Below are 18,879 nucleotides of genomic sequence, written 5' to 3'. Positions count from 1 at the left end.
GAGCTCCCTGCGGCGAGGATGTGGGGAAAGGGGTACTTCGAGCTATCCTGAGGGGACTTTGGTACAACTTCAATTTCGCAGCATCTCTCAAAATGCAAAGTGTGCGTGCACTCACTCAACAACCCTTTAAAAACTTTCGAAGCGTAACACAGAGGAAAGTGCACAAATCATCAGTGAACAGCCTGGTGAATTTTCCCAGAACACGAAACATGCCTGTGCCACCAGCATCCACACAAACCATGACCAGCGCCCCCCTGCAGCCTGGCTCCTGCTCCCCAGCACCGCCCAGTGTAGGGGGCTCCCAGGGCCACCAGCGCTCTGACCTCTAACACCATCACCTAGCATTGCCCGTTCTAGAACCTCATAAAAATGGTCTCTCTCGTGTCTGGCATATCCTGCTAACATGTTGCGTGGAGCTGTGGTTTATTCATTCTGTTGCACGAATTCATCACACTTTATTTAATTTGCTCCTTTGCTGATGGGCATTTGGCCGGGAGCCAGCTACAGTGATGATGCCCCTAGGAACACACGGTCCATGTGGCCTTTGGTGAACACATCCGCGTTTCCGTGGAGTCATTGGGTCACTGGACACATACGGGTTCAGTTTTAGTAGCTTCTTGGCAGTCATCTTCCAAAGTCATTTTAGCCATGTGTGCTCCTACCAGCCACGCATGAGAGCTTCGATTAGCCATGCTAATGTTATTTATTGTGATTGTGCTTGCATTTCCATGATGGCTGATGAGGCCGAGTATCTTTTCATGGGCTTATTAGCCATTTGTTTATCTACTTTTCATAATTTATGTTCAGTATTTTGACTCATAAAGGAGTTGTATTGATTTGAAAGAGTTCTTTTTATTCTGTATAGGGAGCCTGCTGGCTTAGTTGGTAGAGCGTGAAGCTCTTGATCTTGGGGTCTAGGGTTCGAGCCCCAGGTTGGGTGTAGAGTTTACCTAATAAAGTTTTTATATATAGCTTATGTATTTATATAATATATATAGTCCTTTGTATATAAAATATATGTCATGTGTATGGTGAAATTTCCCCCCAAAATTGAAAAATCAAGTATTTTTTGATACTTGATTTCAAAAATATTTGATTTTTCAATTTCTTCCACCCAATGATCCCATCTTAACTGGGTCATCTGCCAAGATCCAATCTCCAGATAAGGTCACAGTCGCAGGTCCTGGAGTTAGGACTTGAGTATATCTTTCTGGCAGACACAACCCAACTCACATCACCCCTGGTAACCCGCCCCTTGCGTGGCTGCTCAGCGCAAAGCACAAACCAGACTCTCTTTTCTCTGCTCGAAATCCAAGACAATGGGATCATATTCAACCACAAAAAGGAACAAAGCACTAGACAGGCTACAACATGGATGCACCTTGAACACTATGCTGAGTGAAAGAAGCCAGACACTAGAGCGGGGGCACCTGGGTGGCATAGTTGGTGAAGGTAGGACTCCTGGTTTGGGCTCAGGCTCTGACTCCAGGGTTGAGATGGGATCCGCATGGGGTCTGCGCTCAGCGTGGGGTCTGCTAGAGGCTCTCTCCCTGCCCCTCTCCCGTCTCTAACATAAATAAGTGTTAAAAAAAAAAAACAAAACCATGTAGTGTATGATTTCATTCCTGTGAAACGCCCACAGCAGGCAAATCCACAGAGCCAGGAGGTGGATCGGTAGCCGCCCGGGTTGGGAGTCGGGGTGGCGGGGGCGTGGCTGCCAGGGGGGGTAGAAGGTTTCCTTTTGGGGTGTGGAAACGTTCTACAGCTGATGTGGTGACGGCCGCACAGCTCTGAACCCCCAAGCCACCGAACTGCACGCTTTAAAGGCGAGGGTGTAGGGAGTGAATTACATCTCAATAAAGCGGTTCCGAACAAACCGCCTGCGCGGCTCCCCAGCGCCCCCTGGAGGGATCCCGGGCTCACTGCCGGCCCCCAGTTCACCGGCCTCCGAGCCGCGAGGCCCCCGGGTCGTGCTGCCCTGGAAAGGAGCTCACAGGAGCCTCGGACTCACGCCGGGCGGCCCCGGGTACAGAGACCCGCTTTGCCAGGGCCCCAGCCCGACGGCGACCCGTACGGAGGCGGGGGGGGCGGGGGACAGCCGGGACCCGGCCGGCCGCCCGCGACACGCGCGCGCGGTGCAGACACAGGCCCCGCCGCCGGCCCCGCCCGCTTCCCGGGCCGAACCCCGGCCGGCCGCTGCTTCCTCACCCCAGGAAACGGGGGAGGTATTTTTAGTTACAATTAACCCCCGCCCAAGCTCCCTCCTCCCCGGTGGCACATCCAATTGGTTTAATTAGGGAGGATGCAGCGAGAGGCATTTCCAGTCGCCGAGCAGGTGGAGGAGGGGGAGGGGAGCTGCCCCTCCCCCACTCGCGGGCGTCCAGGGTCCCCCCTCCCCCAACAGGCAGCGCCCGCTGGCCTCCCCCCCGCCCCCGCCCCGGGCCCTCCCCCCACCTGCCCTCAAGGAGGTGTCTGAACCGAGATCCGCTGCCTCCAGCTGTGACCCTGGCGGGGGGCGGGGGAAGGGGCGGGGCATTTCACCTCTAGGCCTCAGTTTCCTCATCTGGGAAATGGGGACAGTGATCGTACTTTCTCAGTGGTGAGGGCTACCAGGTTGGCAGGTGCGCAGCTCCTAGCACAGAGCCTGGCAGGCAGCCCGCAGCAGGTGACTGCCCCCCCACCTCCGCCCTGCTCTACTATCCTGTCACCTCGCAGTCTAAACCGCACACTCTGGGGCCCCTGGTGGCTCCGTGGGCTAAGCGTCTGCCTTTGGCTCAGTGCATGATTCTGGAGTCCTGGGATGGAGTCCCACATCAGGCTTCGCGCAGGGAGCCTGCTTCTCCCTCTGCCTGGGTCTCTGCCTCTCTCTGTGTGTCTCTCATGAATAAATAAATACAATCTTTAAAATAAAGTAAAGCATGCGCTCATTTGCTGGGCCACTTGCGGGGTGGACCTGGAGATACCTGTGGCCGGAGTGAATGAGACTCAACTGCACTCTTTGCCCTCCACCTGTGGTTCCCTGGGCACCTGCTGCACACCGGGTGCTGGCGGGGCTGAGGTTCAACCCGATAATGAAACAGGCAAATGATTGGCCAAGAGAATTGGGGGAGTGGGGGGAGATGTTAAAATGGGGCGACCCCAGGCAGCAGCTGGAAGGGGGGTGCTTTGGTTTGGCTGCTCCTGCATCCTTGCACAGCTGGGATGGAGACCAGAGAGGGGGACTGTGCTATTTTACACAAGCAAGGGTCCAAATCCAACTCAGTTTGCACCAAGCTCCACAGCGTCTTGGGAACAAAACAGTAAAATTGTCAGTTCTTGAAGTTGGCAGCAGCTGAGGTTCCTGTGAGGGCGGTTTGATCTCCGTGCACCTTTTTGGCAAGGGTGAAGGCCTCTGTGGTTCACAGGCCTAACTGGGCCTCAGTTTCCCTGTTTGCATTATGAGGGTCCAGAGGCTGCTGTATCTTAGGAGGTGAGCGTGTGAGGGGTGCCTGCGTGGCCCAGTGGGTGGAGCCTAGACTCTTAATTTGGCTCAGGTCAGGGTCTCAGTGTCCTCAGGTGGAGCCCCACGCAGGCTCACTGCAGGTGTCTGTCCCTTCTTCCCCCTCTCCCTCTGCCCTGCTGGTTCCCCCACCACTCAGACACATGCTCTAATAAAATCTTAACAGAAAAAAAAAAAAAAAAAAGATGAGTATGTGAGTGAGTGGTGTTTGGAGGTGGGCTCTGCGGGTCTCACGTTTCTAGGCTCAGATTTGCTCAGTCCAAGGGAGTATCACAGAGCTGGATGGGGGCAAAGCAAGAATTTGAACCCAGGCAGCTTGGGCTGGAGTCTAGGTTCATGACTTCCCTGCAGTCCAGCCTGTTGGCCACGCATGAGTGTTTCCAAGGACAGCCCTGGGTAACTGTTTATGCCCCATGGGACGAATGAAGAAAGTCATCTGTGAGCCACAGTGTGGGAGATTGATGCAGAAGTGACCCTGGCTCTTGTGCTGTGAGTTTGCAGGCCCCTCCCAGCCCTGTAAGGGGTGGAGTCTATGTCTCCTCCCTTGAATCTGGGCTGGCCTTGAAATCTGTGGCCAAGAGAACGCAGCAGAAATAACTGGTGTCAGACCTGAGCTGCCTTCTGTGCTTTCTTGGGGTCCAACCGAGCCTCTGTGTGAATAAACTGGACAGTCTGCTTGTCAAGGTCACTCCTGCTGCCCCTGGGGCTGGCCAGCAGAGCCCCCATGCTGACCCATCTCTGGCCACAGATACAGAAACAGAGCCCTGTTGAAATCACAAGAACCGCCCAGCAGAGCCTCGTATACCAACCCATAAAATAATGAGCTAGGTGGCGTAGGTGGCGTTTTGAACCACAAAGCTTTGCGGTGGTTTGTTACACAGCCGTGGCCGATTGATACTGTGTGTCGGAAGAGCGTGGGGGTAAAGAGTATCTAATTAATATTATAATTGGTAATTCATGAGCTTCATATTGATGAGAATTGGAATCTCGAAAGAGAAAGAACTCAGGTCGGTGGCTTTTTTGTTTTTAAGACTTTATCATTAAAAAAAAAAAAGTAGAAGACGTCAGTGAAGGGAGGTAGGGGGAGAGAAGGGCAGGGAGTGGGCTAGGAGGACCAGGGGACCTCTCCCAAATGTCGGATCCGGCTGACCCTCCTTCCCTGACCTCTCCAGCCCACCACCAGTCTCTTCTGCAGCCTGGAGGTGGGGGACCCCCAGCCACCATCTTCTGAAGACCCAGGCCCAGGAGCTCAGGTTGGGTTCCAGGCAGAGGTGAGGGCAAAAGCAGGGCGCAGGGCCTGGAGGCCTTGTCTTTGTCCTTGAGAGACCCTCAAATGGGTGCTCAGGCCCCCATGTCCCGGCAGGGCCCCAGGGAGGTAGGCATTGCATTGGGGGGGCCTTAGGAGGTGGGGTCCTGAAGTCGGGAACCAGGTGGGGACCGGAACGAGGTGTGAGCCTGGTGGTCACAGTCCGGATGCTGGGGTCTGTGGAGAGGGGACAGAGGCCAAGTCAGGAAGTGTGGAGGGACCTGGCCCCACGGCACAGTTAAGACCAAGGAAGAGAAAAGAAGACAAGGAGAGAGACTGAGAACCCCCTCCACCTCTTCTGATCCCTGAGGTCCCCTGGCACTCAGACCAGGCCACACCTGTCCTGGATTGGCCAGGGCAGAGCTGAGACCCCCACTGACCTGCCGGGCCCTGAACAAACATGTCCATCTCTCCTTCCCAGGCTCCTGCCCTCGTGCCCCTGGGTGCCCAAGCCCTCCTAGGTCTCTGCTCCCATCTCCCAGACTTTCTGTTGGCCCTGAGTTCATTATTCACCCACCCAGCCTGCTGGCGCCAGCTCAGCTTGGTCCTCCTTCCCCCTCATGCAGTGGTGACAGGGGCAGGGGGGCTGTCTCATAGCTGTGAGGTTGCTAAGTGCACTGGCCTTTGCATATACTATTCCCTCCTCTCCCGCCTCACTCCTTCCATTCTCCTGGTCTCGGCTCCAAAGTCCCCTCTTCCAGGACATTTTCCCTAAACCTTCCATCCTGGGTCTGATGCCCACTCTGGGCTCCTCCAGTCCCTGAGTTCCTTCATCCCAGCTCTGCCTACATTGGGTCATCACTGTCCAAAGACAGGTCTGTCTCCCCCACTGGACAGTGAGCCCCGTGAGGGCAGGGCTGGGCTGTCATGGTCACTGCTATGTTCCCAGCACAGGGCAGGCACAGAAGTGCTCAGGGAATGTGCATTAAATGAATGAAAGAATGAAGAGGTGCCAAACTAAAGACTCTGGACTTCATCTAGAGGGCATAAGGGAGCCACAGAAGAGCTTTAATCCAAAGGGACTCAAGATCTGATTTGCATTTTAGAAATTCCAGCCTCTCAACCCTGGGCCTTTGCACAGGCTATTCCCTCGGCTTTTCTGAACTGAGTGAACCTGTACAAGTGACCTCTTCTTTCTATGCATCAGTTTTCTCATCTGTAACATGAAAATAATAATTTCTCCCTCTTGGGGTTTTTATGAAGACTGAGAAGATGCTCTAAAGTTTTAAGACCTGGGGGAGTAAATGAATGTACCCTACTACCTTGCCCCTCACTTCTACCCAGTGGACTCATATTTATCCTTCAAGGCCCAAAACAGAAGTCACTTCCTCTATGAAGTCTTTCCTGATATCTCAGAGATAGATGATGTCTCCCTCCTCTGAACAAGCTGTGTTTTATTGTTTCAGCTGTTGCTCTGGACTGTCATTCCTTTCTGATGTCCATTTCCTCAAAAGCCCAAATCTTCTCAAGACCAGGACCCTCCCTGACTATGGTCAGGATATCGAATGAGGGTTTAATATAAGTTGGAGATGTATGAATGGATAGATGTGGGGATGATTGGGTGGGTAGGTAGATGGGTGACAGTATGGTAGGTGGACATATTAGTGGGTGGAGGTAAGTGGATGAGTGGGTTGATGCATTTTCTGATGGATGACAAGTGGTAGATGGATGCATAGATGGCTCATGGGTAGGTGGGTAGTAAGTGAATGTGTGGTTAAGTGGGTAGATGTGAAAAAAAAAGTGGGTAGATGTGTGGGTGGGCAGATCAGTATAGAGGTGGATGGATGAATGGGTAGGTGGGTAGATAGATTAATGGACAGTGAGTAGATATATATTTGGATAGATAGTGAGTAGATGGATGATTGATGGGTGGATAAATATATAGACAAATGGATGAGCTGATTGATGGATGGATGGATCATCTTCCCATGAAGCCTTGGAGAACCCTCAGTTCAGGGACCCATGCTGATCCTGCTCTGGAGGGGCCCAATATTGGAATCTGGAGGTCTTACCAAAGTTTGAGAGCTGCACAACCCCTAACCCAGAATCCCTAGATATTGGACACTCACACTTGTCCTGAATCTATAGATAATGCCACTCTCCTTCTAGGTTCAAACTCATCCCCATCGACCCTGGAAGACAAGAGAGGAGGGTTGTGGTTCTTCACCAGACATCCCCATATGCCCTTCCCACCTGCTCCTTCCCCAGGGAATCCCTCTATCAGGACACACTGAGTCATCATTTAAGAAAGTACTAGTCCTGGGATGCCTGGGTGCTCAGTCGATTGAGCGATTGAGCTACGGATTCTTGATTTCAGTTCAGGTCATGATCTCAGGGTCCTGAGATCAAGCTCTCCATCTGGCTCTGCACTCAATGCAGGGTCTGTTTTTTTCCTACCCCCTGCTGCTCCCTTCCCCTACTCCTCCCACTCATGTGCACAGGGGCGCCCTTGCTCGCCCTCGCATGCCTGTACTCTCTAAAATAAAGTATTTTTTAAAAAGGTACTAGTCCTTTAAGGAAAAGTAGAGCCTTCTAATGGATGGGCAGACCTGGAAGGAGCAAACTCAGCTCGGAAAAAGTGGGCATCAGGAAACCTACGATCACATCTCCAGCTCCACAGTTATGCAAGTGAATTACTGTATTACTCATGCACTTAATCCCAGAGGGTGGGGGAACCTTCATTTGGAGGCGGGGCCTGGCGTGTTGGGGCGTGGCTTAGCTAAGGGGCGGGGCCTTACCTGGAGGCCTGACAGTCATGTGTGGCTGAGCTTCCGTGTAGCCCCCCATGGGTTGGCCCTCTGGGCTGAAGGCTGCACTCTGCCCTGGCAGGGAGGTGGAGGGGTGCAGGCTGAGACCCTGGATAGGCGGGTCCCAGCGTTGATACGTCCCCGGAGAGCATTAGGCCCTCTCTCCCCAGCTTCTCCCTGTACCTGTGCGGTTGGATTGATCGATCATTGGTTGCACGATGCGTCTCCGGGCGTTAATGAACCTGGGAGAGGGTTATGGAAATAAAAGGAAGGTGTAAGAGGAAGTAGGGGAGAGGCAGAAATGAACACACGTAGACACCTGGAAGGAGAGGACCGGGATGGGGCGGGGGCCGGAGAGGCTCCCAGGGTCTCGGGAGCCTCCTTCAGCACCGCGGACAGCGCCCGGCCTCCCGCCCGGGGCTGGGGGCTCGGCGACCCGCGCAAGCCTCCCGCGCTGCTCACCAGTTGTTGACCTGCAGGATGGTGAGCCCCGTGTCCTGCGCCAGCTGTTTCTTCTGCTCCTCCGAGGGGTACGGGTGCTGTGGCCACCAGCAAGAATCACCCTGCCTGCCCAGCCTGCCACCTGAGCCCCAAGGCCTGGCCCCGTGGGGATGGTGAGCCTAGGCTGGAGCAGGGCCTGGAGAGCCAGCTCGTCTGAGCCGCTCCAGGCTCCCCCAGGGCCCAGTGGAGGGAAGTGGAGCCAAGCTTCGGGCAATTATGCCTGTGGGCGCCCCCGCCTCTTCCAGCAATTAGATGCTAATTGACCAGCTTCATTAGGGAGACCGAAGCTCAGGGTGGGGGCTCGGAGACTTGGAAAAGAGGCAAAACCCAGCACGGGCCCTCTCTGAGTCTCCGTCAGGGTCCCGGTCTGTGCGTGTCTCTCGTTGTCCCTGTCCCTGTCCCTTTGTGACTCCACGACTCCCTGACTCTCTTCCTGTCTGTATCTTCCCCGCTCTCCCCCCCGAGGCAGCGCAGTGCACTGGTTAGGGCTAAACTGCCTGCATCTGCACCCACTTCTGACTAGGAGACCACTAGGCTCCTCACCTACTCCTCACAGCCCCATCCATCAGGCTCTGTTTGGTGATGACTGATGGGGGGCAGGATTGGGTGAGTTTCGAGCCTTTAGAAGCACCACAGGTTGCACTCACAGATGCTCTCCCCCTTGAGATTCACCCTCAATACCCCGCCCCCGTGCCTCAGTCTCCCATCTCTGGGTCTCGGCCTCTGTGCAGCCATCCTTTTCCTTCGCACCCTATGCCCACCCTGCATCTGGGCCCCAGGGCTCTCACCGAGAGGTGCTGAAACAACCAGGCTCTCATGATATTGGTAGCCACCTTGGGGAAGATCCCCCTCTTCTTATTCCGCCGCCGCTCCTGGTCCAGCTCTTCATCCTCTCCCCCAGAACTCGGAGAGGCCACACTTGTGTCTAGTCCGTCTTTTGAGGGGGGAAAGGCATGCTGTGCTTGTGGGCAGTGAGGGAAGAGGCCAGGGGGACACAGAACCCTCCCCCAAGAGAGCGCTCCACACTCCAGTCGTCCTCGTGCCTCTGGAAATACTACTTGCTGTCTAACTTCAATCCTCAGACCGACCTCCACATTTCCCCTTCACCTCCCAGGCTTCTTACCTTGGTCGCTGGAGTTGTCCCCACTCTGGGAGGCGAGGCCCCCACTGGATGGACCCGGGGTCCCCAAATGTACAGATCCGCTGTCCTCATGGTCTCTAATCCATGCATTATTCTGGAAAACAAGAGCTGGAGGTCAGTGCCAAGGCTTGGGGGCACTAGATAGCACAGTGGCTGAGGCCGTGGGCTCTGGAGATGGGACCCCTGAGGGTAACGCCTGTCCCTGCCTCTTTCCTAGCTGTGTGACCTTGGGCAATGTGCTTCGCTTCTCTGTGCCTGTTTCCTCAACTGGAAAACAGAGGACAACACAACAGAGCGTGGTAAGGGCTCAGTGAGCTGGTTTACATCAAAGGCACAAAGCTTTGGGGGACCTGGGTGGCTCAGTAGTGTAGCGTCTGCCTTTGGCTCAGGTGGCAATCCCGGGGTCCTGGGATCGAGTCCCGCATTGGGCTCTCTCCAGGAAACCTGCTTCTCCCTCTGCCTGTGTCTGTGTCTCTCATGAATAAATAAGTAAAATCTTTAAAAAAAAAAAACAAAAAAAAACAACAACAACCAAAAAGCGCAAAGTTTCGATCCTGGGTTTCGGCACAAAAAAGAAAAGAAAAGAAAAGAAAGGCGCATTGTAATTGTCCAGTAAAGATGTGCTTATACGGGTCCACGGCAATTTATCTGAAATCCTTGGGGGCCAGCAGTGTTGCAGAATTCAGAACTTTACACATATTTATTTATTTTTATTATTTATTTATGATAGTCACACAGAGAGAGAGAGAGAGAGAGAGAGGCAGAGACATAGGCAGAGGGAGAAGCAGGCTCCATGCACCGGGAGCCTGACGTGGGATTCGATCCCGGGTCTCCAGGATCGCACCCTGGGCCAAAGGCAGGCGCTAAACCGCTGCGCCACCCAGGGATCCCTATTTATTTTTAGAAGTAATCTCAAGCTCACGACCCTGAAGATCAAGAGTCACCTGGTCTATGGATGGAGCCAGCTATAGACAGTAAATCCCTGCTCCCGCGCGCCTCGAAGTTCATAACACCCCCAGCGGGGGCCGGGGCTTAACCTCGTCATCGAACTCATTAACATTTCTGCAGCAAAATGGATGAATATTTAACTGAGTGGAATAAATAAAGGCTATAAATAGCCTCTCATTAGTTCGGGTCAGACTTTGCTGCCAAATGAGTTTGCACTAAACTTTTAGGGGATAAAACACAACTTTCACTTTTCAGAGATGGGGGGTGGGTCTCTGAATTGCAGATGGATGAAGGGGGGGCAGTTCGGGTTGAGCTTTCTTTAGTCCAAACTCTGATACATTTTGAGGAACTTGACAATGCACTGGATCCGCCGGCCCAGGGCCCAGCTCTGTGTCCTAGGGAGGCTGCCCCGCGCCCCGCTCCCCCGCCCCAGAGACTGCATCAACATCTCTTTGTCATTTGGTTAAAGGATCAGTTCAATTATTGAGAGGCAGACCCAGTACCCCACCGGCCCTGCTGACTGCCCTCCACCCTGCCAGCCCTGCCCGAAATGGCCCACGGCCGGGTGCTGCATCATCTGTGTCCTGCAGGGGCAGAGCTAGAGATGCCAAAGCTCAGAGAAGGCTTCTCCAGATGTGGTATGTCTGTGTGGAATTGTGTGTGTGAGTGCATGGTGGACGGATGTGCAAACTGAAGGCTCCTGAGCTTGGCTGCCACCATCACCTCCCGCTGTTCCCCATCAGTGTGCCTGATGCTGTCTTGAGACTGCTGTGTGGTGCATGTCAGGGGGCTTGTGCCTGTGTCCGAGATGGCATGGTTGTCCCCAGAGAAGAGGTGGCTGTGGCATGGTTGAGAGTTACATGCGTGGAGCTGAGACACACGATGGGACTGATACGTAGTTGTATCCCCTTTGAGATGGCCAAGTGGCTGTGTGGGCCACGTTTTTCTAAGTTCGTGGCTGTTGTTTGAGGGGTTGGCTGTCCTCTTTTTTTTTTTTTTTTTATGGCTGTCCTCTTTGTGAGACAGTGTGTGTGGTTATCGCACAGGAGGCTTTGTGACTCCATCGGGCTGGACCATTGCCATGGGTGTGTATGGGAGGCCGGTGATGATACGGAGCACGGCTATGTCTCTAAGTGGGGGCTCTAGTGGAGCATGTGCAGACTACGGGGCACATGTGGGCCAGAGGGTCCCTGTGGCTGCTGTGTGCAGCATGCCTGAGTCTATGTGCAGTACAACCGCGTGCCTGTGTCTGGGTGCAGGTGTCATGTTGTATCATTGCTGTGTGTGCTGGTAGCATGACCACCATGTGAGGGTGGCCCTGTTTAGGATCTGTGCTGCTGGGACGCCTGGATGGCTCAGTGGTTGAGCATCTGCCTTTGGCTCAGGTCATGATCCTGGGGTCCCGGGATTGAGTCCTGCATCGAGCTCCCCGCAGGGAGCCTGCTTCTCCCTCTGCCTGTGTCTCTGCCTCTCTGTGTGTCTCTCATGAATAAATATATACAATCTTAAAAAAAAAATACAGGATCTGCGCTGCTGTTTATGGGATTGTCAACAAAACTCATCCATCTACCTCTGGGGCTTGGGCTGCTGGGTGCCATGGTGCGTGTGCCCGGGGCTGCAGTCCAGCTGTGATGTGGGGAGGGTGCCACTTGTATGTGTGCGTGGAGGCCTGGGTCTGAGTGTGGCCGTGTCTGAGTTTGTGTAGCAGGATCTGGGGCCGCTTGGCTCCATTTCCCTCCATGTGGTTGTTGTGCGGCTGGATGTGCTCTACAAGCATGGGTCTCAGTTGGGTGATGTGCTGTGTGACGCTGTTACGCGGCTGGGATGTGTGTGTTTGAGTGTGTGGTACGTGCTGTTGTCTAGCTGTGAGTGAGAATGGCCGTCAGTGAGTTGTGTAGCTGTGTCTGACGCTGTGTGGGTGTAGCTGAGTCTATGGGAGTGTGTGTGTGTGTGTGTGTGTGCGTGTGCACGTGCACTGCCATCCAGCTGTGTTCCGGTCTGTGTAGCTGTGGCATTGCTGGCGTGTGCCCCGTGCTCACACATGTCTGGCTGTGGGTGCCTGAGGCTGGGGGCGCGTGTGCTCCTTCAGGCGGTAGCCCGGCTGTGTCTGCCCAGGGCTTTGGTCATGGGGTGATGCCTGGCGCCCCATCCCTGACCCACCTGATCTGGGAGGCTGGGGCAGGAGGGCGGGTAGTCCTCGAGGTCCTCCCTGCAGCCGCCATCCCGATCCTCGATGACCAGGTCGATGGGCATCTTTCCCTTGAGGCAGGTGATGTAGCGGTGACAGAAGTTGTCGCACAGGTCGTGGACCTGAGGGGGCACCGGGGTACTGGGGGGGCCACCCGGGGGCCAGGGCTGGGGTGTACAGGGGTGGGGGCAGCATTCTGCTCCAGCTCCAGTGGGCAGAGAGCCTGAAGGAGGGGTGGAAGGGGTGAGAAGGGGAGGGATGGGGGGGCAGGCGAGGGTGGGAGGGGAAGTGAGAAGCACTCACCTTCTCCAGCTCCAGCAGGTGGAAGCGGAGCACCTGAATGGCCTGTATCATCTGAAAACAGAGATGGAGATGGGAAGAGACAGAGGAGGGGAGGAGGGAGGGGCAGAGGGAAGGAGAGAGAGGGAGAAGGACAAGAGGAGGAGGAGGGAGGGGAGGAGGGAGGTTGGGGAGGAGGGAAGGAAAGAAAGAGAAAGAGGGTGAAGGACAAGGGGAAGAGAAGGTGAGAGGAGAGGGAGGAAGGGAAAGAGTGAGTTAGAATGACAAAGACAGAGGACAGAGAGGCAGAGAGGGACAGAAGGGGGGGCGCAGAGAGTAACAGAGAACAGAGACCCAGAATTAAGGGAAGATGGAACGTGAGAGAGTCAGAGACAAAGAAAGAGAAGCAACAGGTGGAAGAGACAGGAAATCCTTTTGATCCGTTGCATGAAGTCCCGCTATAATACCCCATCTTAGCCCCCTGCCCCCTGCTCCATGTTCCACTTTGACTGTAAACTACATTTCCCAGAGCCCTTTGCCAAATGGCTCAGCCAATAGGAAGCCCCGGCGGGAGCCAGAAAGCAAAAGAAAGGGAGAAGTGGGGGTATTTCTCCTTCCCTGTCCCTCTCCTCTGTCCTCTCCCCTCTGCAGCCCTATTCCTGCACTCGTCCCCGCACCCATCCCAGCGTGGGCTCAGTTGTCCTGGCTGAAGCACAGCTAAATGCCTCCTGAGTCCCTGGTCTGTGCCAGGCGCTGTTCTAAGTGCCAGACTCCTGTTAGCTCATTTTATCCTCATACCAGCCCTACGAGACAGGAATCTCTCCTAGCTACAGAGGAGGAAACTGAGGCACGGGGAGATGCAGCTCCGTGTCCTGGGTCACAGAACTAGTGAGTGGCAGAGCTCGGATTGGAAGCCAGGCCATCCATCCCCGTTCTCAAGCTCTTGGCTAGACTCACTGCAAATGGGCAACAATGATGGCTGTTTGAAAAAGAGTGTTAGGTGACCTCTCTACAGGTGACCACAACCAACCCCAGGGCCTTGGAGGAGGGGACAGGAGGAAGGGGCATTGGGGAGGGTGCAGGTCTCACCAGATTGTCCAGCTCTGGGTTGGAAGAGAAGAGAGGCCTCTCAGAGCGGACCTGGGAGAAAGAGAGAATCCAGGGAGGGCGCGTCCCGTCTCCTGCCCACCCCTGCTCACTGCCCACCCCCCCCCAGCACACACAGCAGAGGGGGGTGCCCACCTGCTTGGCAAAGGCAGCGATGTCCTCATTGAAGGAATCAGAGGAGCACACGTCACCGCCTGGAGGTGCGCCCACCCCAGCCCCGGCCCCGTCGCGGGGCGAGCACGTGGCCAGTTCGCATTTCTCAAAGACCAGGGCCAGCAGTGGGAAGAGCGGGTGTCTGGGGGAAGCAGGAGAGAAGGTTCATGAGGGGAGGGAGGGGATGTGCGGAGTGTGGGGCACCTGGGGGGGAGGGACAGAAGACCCAGAGGAAGACATGGAGAGACCAAGACAGAGCAAGAAAAGTCAGAGAAAGGAGCCCGCATCCCAAGACCCCACGGAGCCTTCAGTCCTGCCCCGACTCACCCATAGATCTCATCCTTCTCTCTCCTCAGGCCATCACTGTCCAAGCCCGGGGGCTGGGGTTGGGGAGGCCGGTGGGGGCCATAGGGCCCCGGGGCTCTCGGTGCCGAGGCCACTGCCTCTGAGAAGCCAGCCAGGGCTGCGGTGCTGTCCACGATGCCTGGGTAGTGGGGCAGCTCATCATACTGGGGGGAGGCGAGAGGGGGAGAGCCCCAAGGAGGCATCAGGAGAGCTCCCTACCCTGGCACCCAGGAGAGGCCCCTCCCTGCCCCCAGAACCAGCCCTTCCATTCTCCGTGTCTGAGCCCTGCCAGCTTTGGACCTCGGACGTCCCATGGGGCTGGGGTGGAGCTGAAGGCCCTGTCCCAGGGTCTTCTCTTATACGCCTGGCCTGTGAAGAATGTCCCCTCCCAGATTCTCGATGTGTGGGCAGAAGGGTCCAGAGGAGAGAGATGACCCAGATCTCAGGTCTAAGGGTCGGGGTGGGTGGGAGTCAGGGATCAGTTGATGTAACTCCCAGCTCCTTCCGGAGCCAGGAGGGGAGGGAGGAGGTGAGCATGGGGAGAGAGACTAGGAGCAAGATGCAAGAGAGAGACACAGGGGAGGACAGAGAGGATGGAGGAGAGAAGATACAGGAGAGAGAGAGAGAGAGAGAGAGGCTCACTCATGGACACTTACCACAGCAGCAGCACATCATTTATGCATAAATGTATGTCTACACTGTCCACCCCAACTTCAATTTCATCTCATAGTTATCACATATGCACATCTGAGTGTGCCTTAACAACCTGTCACACGCCCCTTGCCATGTGAATGCACCCCCCCCACACACACACACAGAGCCAAACACCAGACGCAGCAATGAAGGAATGAGTGGGTGAATGAATGAATGAATGACGCCTTTAGTGCAAGCGTGAATGAATGACGGAGGGAGGCATTTAGCGCATGCGTGAATGGATGAATGAATGAATGAATGAAGGAGGCATTCCGCACAGCGCCTGGCACACATTCCACAAACACTTGTTGAACCAAAGCATAAACCTGCACGACCGCAGAAACCCACTTGTGCAATCGGCCCAGAGCGAAGCGCTGTCATCACACAAGCACGCAGGCTGGGGAGGCCGGGGGACCTTAAGGCACCCAGGCCAAGCCCTGTCCCTGCGCTTCGAAACGGCTCAGAGAAGCAGAGACTCCAACAGAAGGACGCAGGCATCTGTTGGATGCCTGGCCCCGGGACCCAGGGCTCCGTGTGTGTGTGTGTGTGTGTGTGTGTGTGTGTGTGTGTGTGTCCCTCTCTCCGTGTCTTTCTCTTCCTCCTCTCCTAACTTCTCCTGAGCCCCAAAGTTGAATCCAACATTTCCGCGCCATGCCTCGCACCTCCTAAGACGGGCAATGGGGTCCTGACATCCTGCCACGTCCCCACCCCCGGCACCCCCAAAGGTGCATACTCACCTCCTCGCCTCCTCTCCTGCTCTCCCTATCCTCAGAACCAAAGAAGACAGAACCTCCGGCCCCGCCTGGTGAGACACCCCCTCCCCCAGCACTGTCCCCACCCCTAACCCTCAGGAGGACTTGGAACAAAAGTAGACCGGAGGGGAGGACTGGGGAGGGCAGAAGGGGAAAGTGGGTGGCAGAAAGGACCCGGCATGGAGCAGGAGACCCAGGGGCAGGGGAGACCCAGGGTGGGGGGGCCCAGAGAGAGGAGACCCAGGGGTGGAGAGAGGAGGAGACCCTGGCTGGAGAGAGGGGGGACCGGAGCAGAGCCAGGGGAGAGCCAGAGCAGAGAGAGGAGGAGACACCAGGGTGGAGAGTGGGGGAGACCCGGAGCAAAAACAGGGGAGACCCGGGGACAGAGAGAGGAGACTCCGGCAGGAGAGAGGGGGAGACCCCAGCCCGAAGGAGGGGGAGACCCGGAGCAGAGACACGGGAGACCCAGGAGTGGAGAGAAGGGGAGACCCGGAGCAGAGACACAGGAGACCCAGGGGTGGAGAGAAGGGGAGAGCCGGAGCAGAGACACGGGAGACCCAGGGGTGGAGAGAAGGGGAGAGCCGGAGCAGAGACACGGGAGACCCAGGGGTGGAGAGAAGGGGAGACCCGGAGCAGAGACACGGGAGACCCGGGGGTGGAGAGAAGGGGAGACCCGGAGCAGAGACACGGGAGACCCGGGGGCAGAGAGAGGGAGGGAGGCAGAGAAAGAGACGGAGGAGGGGGCGGGACGGGTGCGCGGCCCCAGACCTACCCTCCGGGCCATGGGCTGATGCCGGCGGCAGCTCCCGGGTCCCTCCAGGGCCTGGCCGGCGGGGCGGGCGCAGCCCGGGGCAGCGGCCCCCGACGGGCCGCGGTGCGGACGCCAGGGGGTGGGGCGGGAGACCGGGGGCCCGGCCCCCCCACCCCCGCCGCCGTCAGTGGCCGGCGCCCGGCAGCGCGGAGGCTGCGCGCATGGACCCCCGGCGCCCTCCCCCCGCGGGGGTCACGGCGAGGGGCTCATGCCGGCGGGGGCAGGGGTGAGCGGGGGCGCGGGCCCCCGGTCCCTCCCCGCCCCCACCCCCGCCCCGGGTCCCGGGAGGATCGGAGCGGCCCGAGGCCGAGGACCGGGAGACGGGGAGGGGGCGGCGGGGCGCGGGCGGGGGCGCGGGCGGGGGCGCGGGCGGCGGGCCGGAGGGCTGCGGGCGGCTGGGCGGCTCGGTGTCTCCCCGCCTCCCGGTCTCTCCCGGTCTCTCCCGGTCTCTCCCTCTCTCTGTGGTCACATCCGGAAGTTCCACATCGAGATGCTTAACCCGCTGTCCGCCGGTGGCTGGGCCGCGGGCGGGGCGGGCGGGGCGGGCGGCCCTCCCCTCCCCTCCCCTCCCCTCCCTCCTCTCTCCCCTCCCCTCCCCTCCCCTCCCCTCCCTCCTCCCTCCCCTCCGCCTCTCCCTCCCCCCACCCCCAGCGCCGCCGCCCTCGGGGCGGCCTTTGTGTCGGGGTCTCCCCGGGTCCCCACCCCGGCCCCCCGCCCCCCGCCCCCCGCCCCCCGCGCGGGCCTCCCCGCCGCCGCCACAGGTCTCCGCCCGCCCGCCCGGCCCCGCTGCCCGGCTCCGCGTCCCCGCTCCCTTCCTCTCCATGCCCTTCCCTCTTTGTCTCTCTCTCTTGGTCTCTGTCCGTCTGTCTCTAGGAGACGAGCACACAGAGGAGAGAACTGGAGGCTGGGAGTAACCAGACCCCTATTTTAGTTTCTCTTCTTGCTCTGGGCCCCCTAACTTCTCTCCCCCAGGAGCCGAGGATGCTCTGTGCCTGGTCTGAAGCCATCTGCGTGTGCGCGCGCGTGTCTGGCTTGTCTGGTTGTGGGGCGATGCCGGGGATGTGCTATGCTCTGGGGCCCGGCGTGTGTTTGCAGGGTTGTTGGTGTCTCTGAAGATGGGGAGTATCGGGGGTGAGTGTCCGCCTGACTGTACACACACAGTCTGGGCCTCGCGTGTCAGAATGTCAGCCCGTGCCTGGCGTGTGTATGTGCACGTGCACGTGCGTGGTTGGCCTGGAGGCATCCCTGTGTCCCCCTGCCCGTTTTCCACCCCCCGCCCCCCCTCTTACAAGGGTCTCCGGGGCTCTCTGTGCAGTTTGTGGAACCTCCAGAGCTGAGGGTAAATCATGTGCCTGCTCCCGCATCTGTTGGAGGGCAGGTCAGCGGTTGTTATCTGGGTCCTGGAGGATCTGGGACCCACACGGCCTTTGCAGCTAGTGTTCTAGTGAGATAGAAGAGGGTTCTGCGACAAAAATTACTATGGAGCGCCGACTGTGTGCTGGGCTCTGTCCTGCAGACCGAGCGGGGAAGCAAGACAAACTTCCTGGCCTCCTGGCACTTGCATTCAGTTGGGGATGGTCGGGGAGGGAGTAGACCAGTAAGTAAATGTGTAAGTGTAAAACAATGCCTGGAGGTGACAAGTGCTCCGAAGCAGAGCACAACGGGAACAGAGATGATGATATAAGCTGGACAGTGAAGGCCCTCACAGGAGGTGACATCTGAGCAGAGACCTGAAGAAGGTGAGGGAGGGAGCCAGGTGGATGGTCGAAGGAAGACCCTTGTGGGAAGCAGAGGAATAGCAGGTGCAAAGGCCCTGGGGCAGGAATGTACCTGGAGTGTTGGAGGAACTGAGAGGAGGTCAGCGAGAGCAGAGGGCAGGTGGGAGAAGAGAGACACTGGGATTCATTGTCTCACTAGCTTTTTCCAGATTAGGGGTCTTTATCCTCTGGTGTCCTCAAATTCCTGAGGGGATGTGCAAATGTGTGTCAGGAGGCCCGGCAACTCCCTGAAATCGCAATGATGGGCTCTCGCAGGGAAATGACCCCTTGTTTTCATCCTCTGGACCCCCAGGAGTTTACCTTCACTCCTGAGAGACCTGGCCAGAGAGAAACGAGACAGAGATCGAGAAGGAAGGGGGCTGGGACGAGATCCAGGAAGAGGGGGACAGAGTTGGGGGCCAGAGATCCAGGGGGGGGGACAGAGACCCAGAGAGAAGGAGTCAGTGAGACAGGGGTGGAGGCAGCGTGCCCACCCCTGCTGGGCTCGCTAAGGATATTTTTATGACCCTCATAAACAGCTCTGCTCTGCGGCAACCTGCCTCTCCGTCCTCTGCTCTCGCGGAAACTTGCCCGCCGCCTGGGTGAGCCAGGGGAGCTGCAGCAGGAGGGATTGCGTGAGGACGGCAGCAGC

The 18,879-nt window shown here is 57.2% G+C and overlaps 1 protein-coding gene across 6 annotated transcripts; it reads right to left on the bottom strand.

Annotated features, from left to right (window-relative positions):
• Positions 1-4,524: 4,524 nt before the first annotated feature.
• On the bottom strand, positions 4,525-17,064 carry MEIS3 (Meis homeobox 3). 6 transcript variants are annotated; one of them, XM_041746545.1, is made up of 13 exons: positions 16,432-17,064; positions 14,197-14,378; positions 13,852-14,011; positions 13,699-13,749; positions 12,634-12,675; positions 12,303-12,452; positions 9,177-9,288; positions 8,842-8,987; positions 8,015-8,091; positions 7,736-7,794; positions 7,544-7,622; positions 6,875-6,937; positions 4,525-4,982 (listed from the first exon to the last, which is right to left on the bottom strand). In XM_041746545.1, exons 1-13 carry the CDS (start codon positions 16,441-16,443, stop codon positions 4,898-4,900), a joined length of 1,218 nt encoding a protein of 405 aa, XP_041602479.1. In that variant the 5' UTR covers positions 16,444-17,064; the 3' UTR covers positions 4,525-4,897. The 6 variants fall into 6 exon arrangements, with proteins under 6 accessions (XP_041602479.1, XP_041602481.1, XP_041602480.1 ...); XM_041746547.1 differs by having other exon boundaries at positions 12,303-12,401; XM_041746546.1 differs by having other exon boundaries at positions 12,303-12,401; positions 12,634-12,684; positions 16,432-17,063.
• Between the last annotated feature and the right edge of the window lie 1,815 nt (positions 17,065-18,879).

This window comes from Vulpes lagopus, chromosome 2 (assembly GCF_018345385.1).
Source record: "Vulpes lagopus strain Blue_001 chromosome 2, ASM1834538v1, whole genome shotgun sequence".
Classification (NCBI taxonomy): Eukaryota; Metazoa; Chordata; class Mammalia; order Carnivora; family Canidae; genus Vulpes; species Vulpes lagopus.
This window is presented reverse-complemented; position numbering and strand designations above follow the sequence as displayed.

Excerpts from the sequence above, each read along its gene's own strand:
- MEIS3 (XM_041746544.1), bottom strand. Across the intron at positions 14,012-14,196 it reads GAGAAGGATGAGATCTATGG|ACACCCGCTCTTCCCACTGC; the intron begins GTGAGTCGGGGC and ends TGCTTCCCCCAG. Across the intron at positions 9,289-12,302 it reads GCCCCAGCCTCCCAGATCAG|AATAATGCATGGATTAGAGA; the intron begins GTGGGTCAGGGA and ends CTTGTTTTCCAG.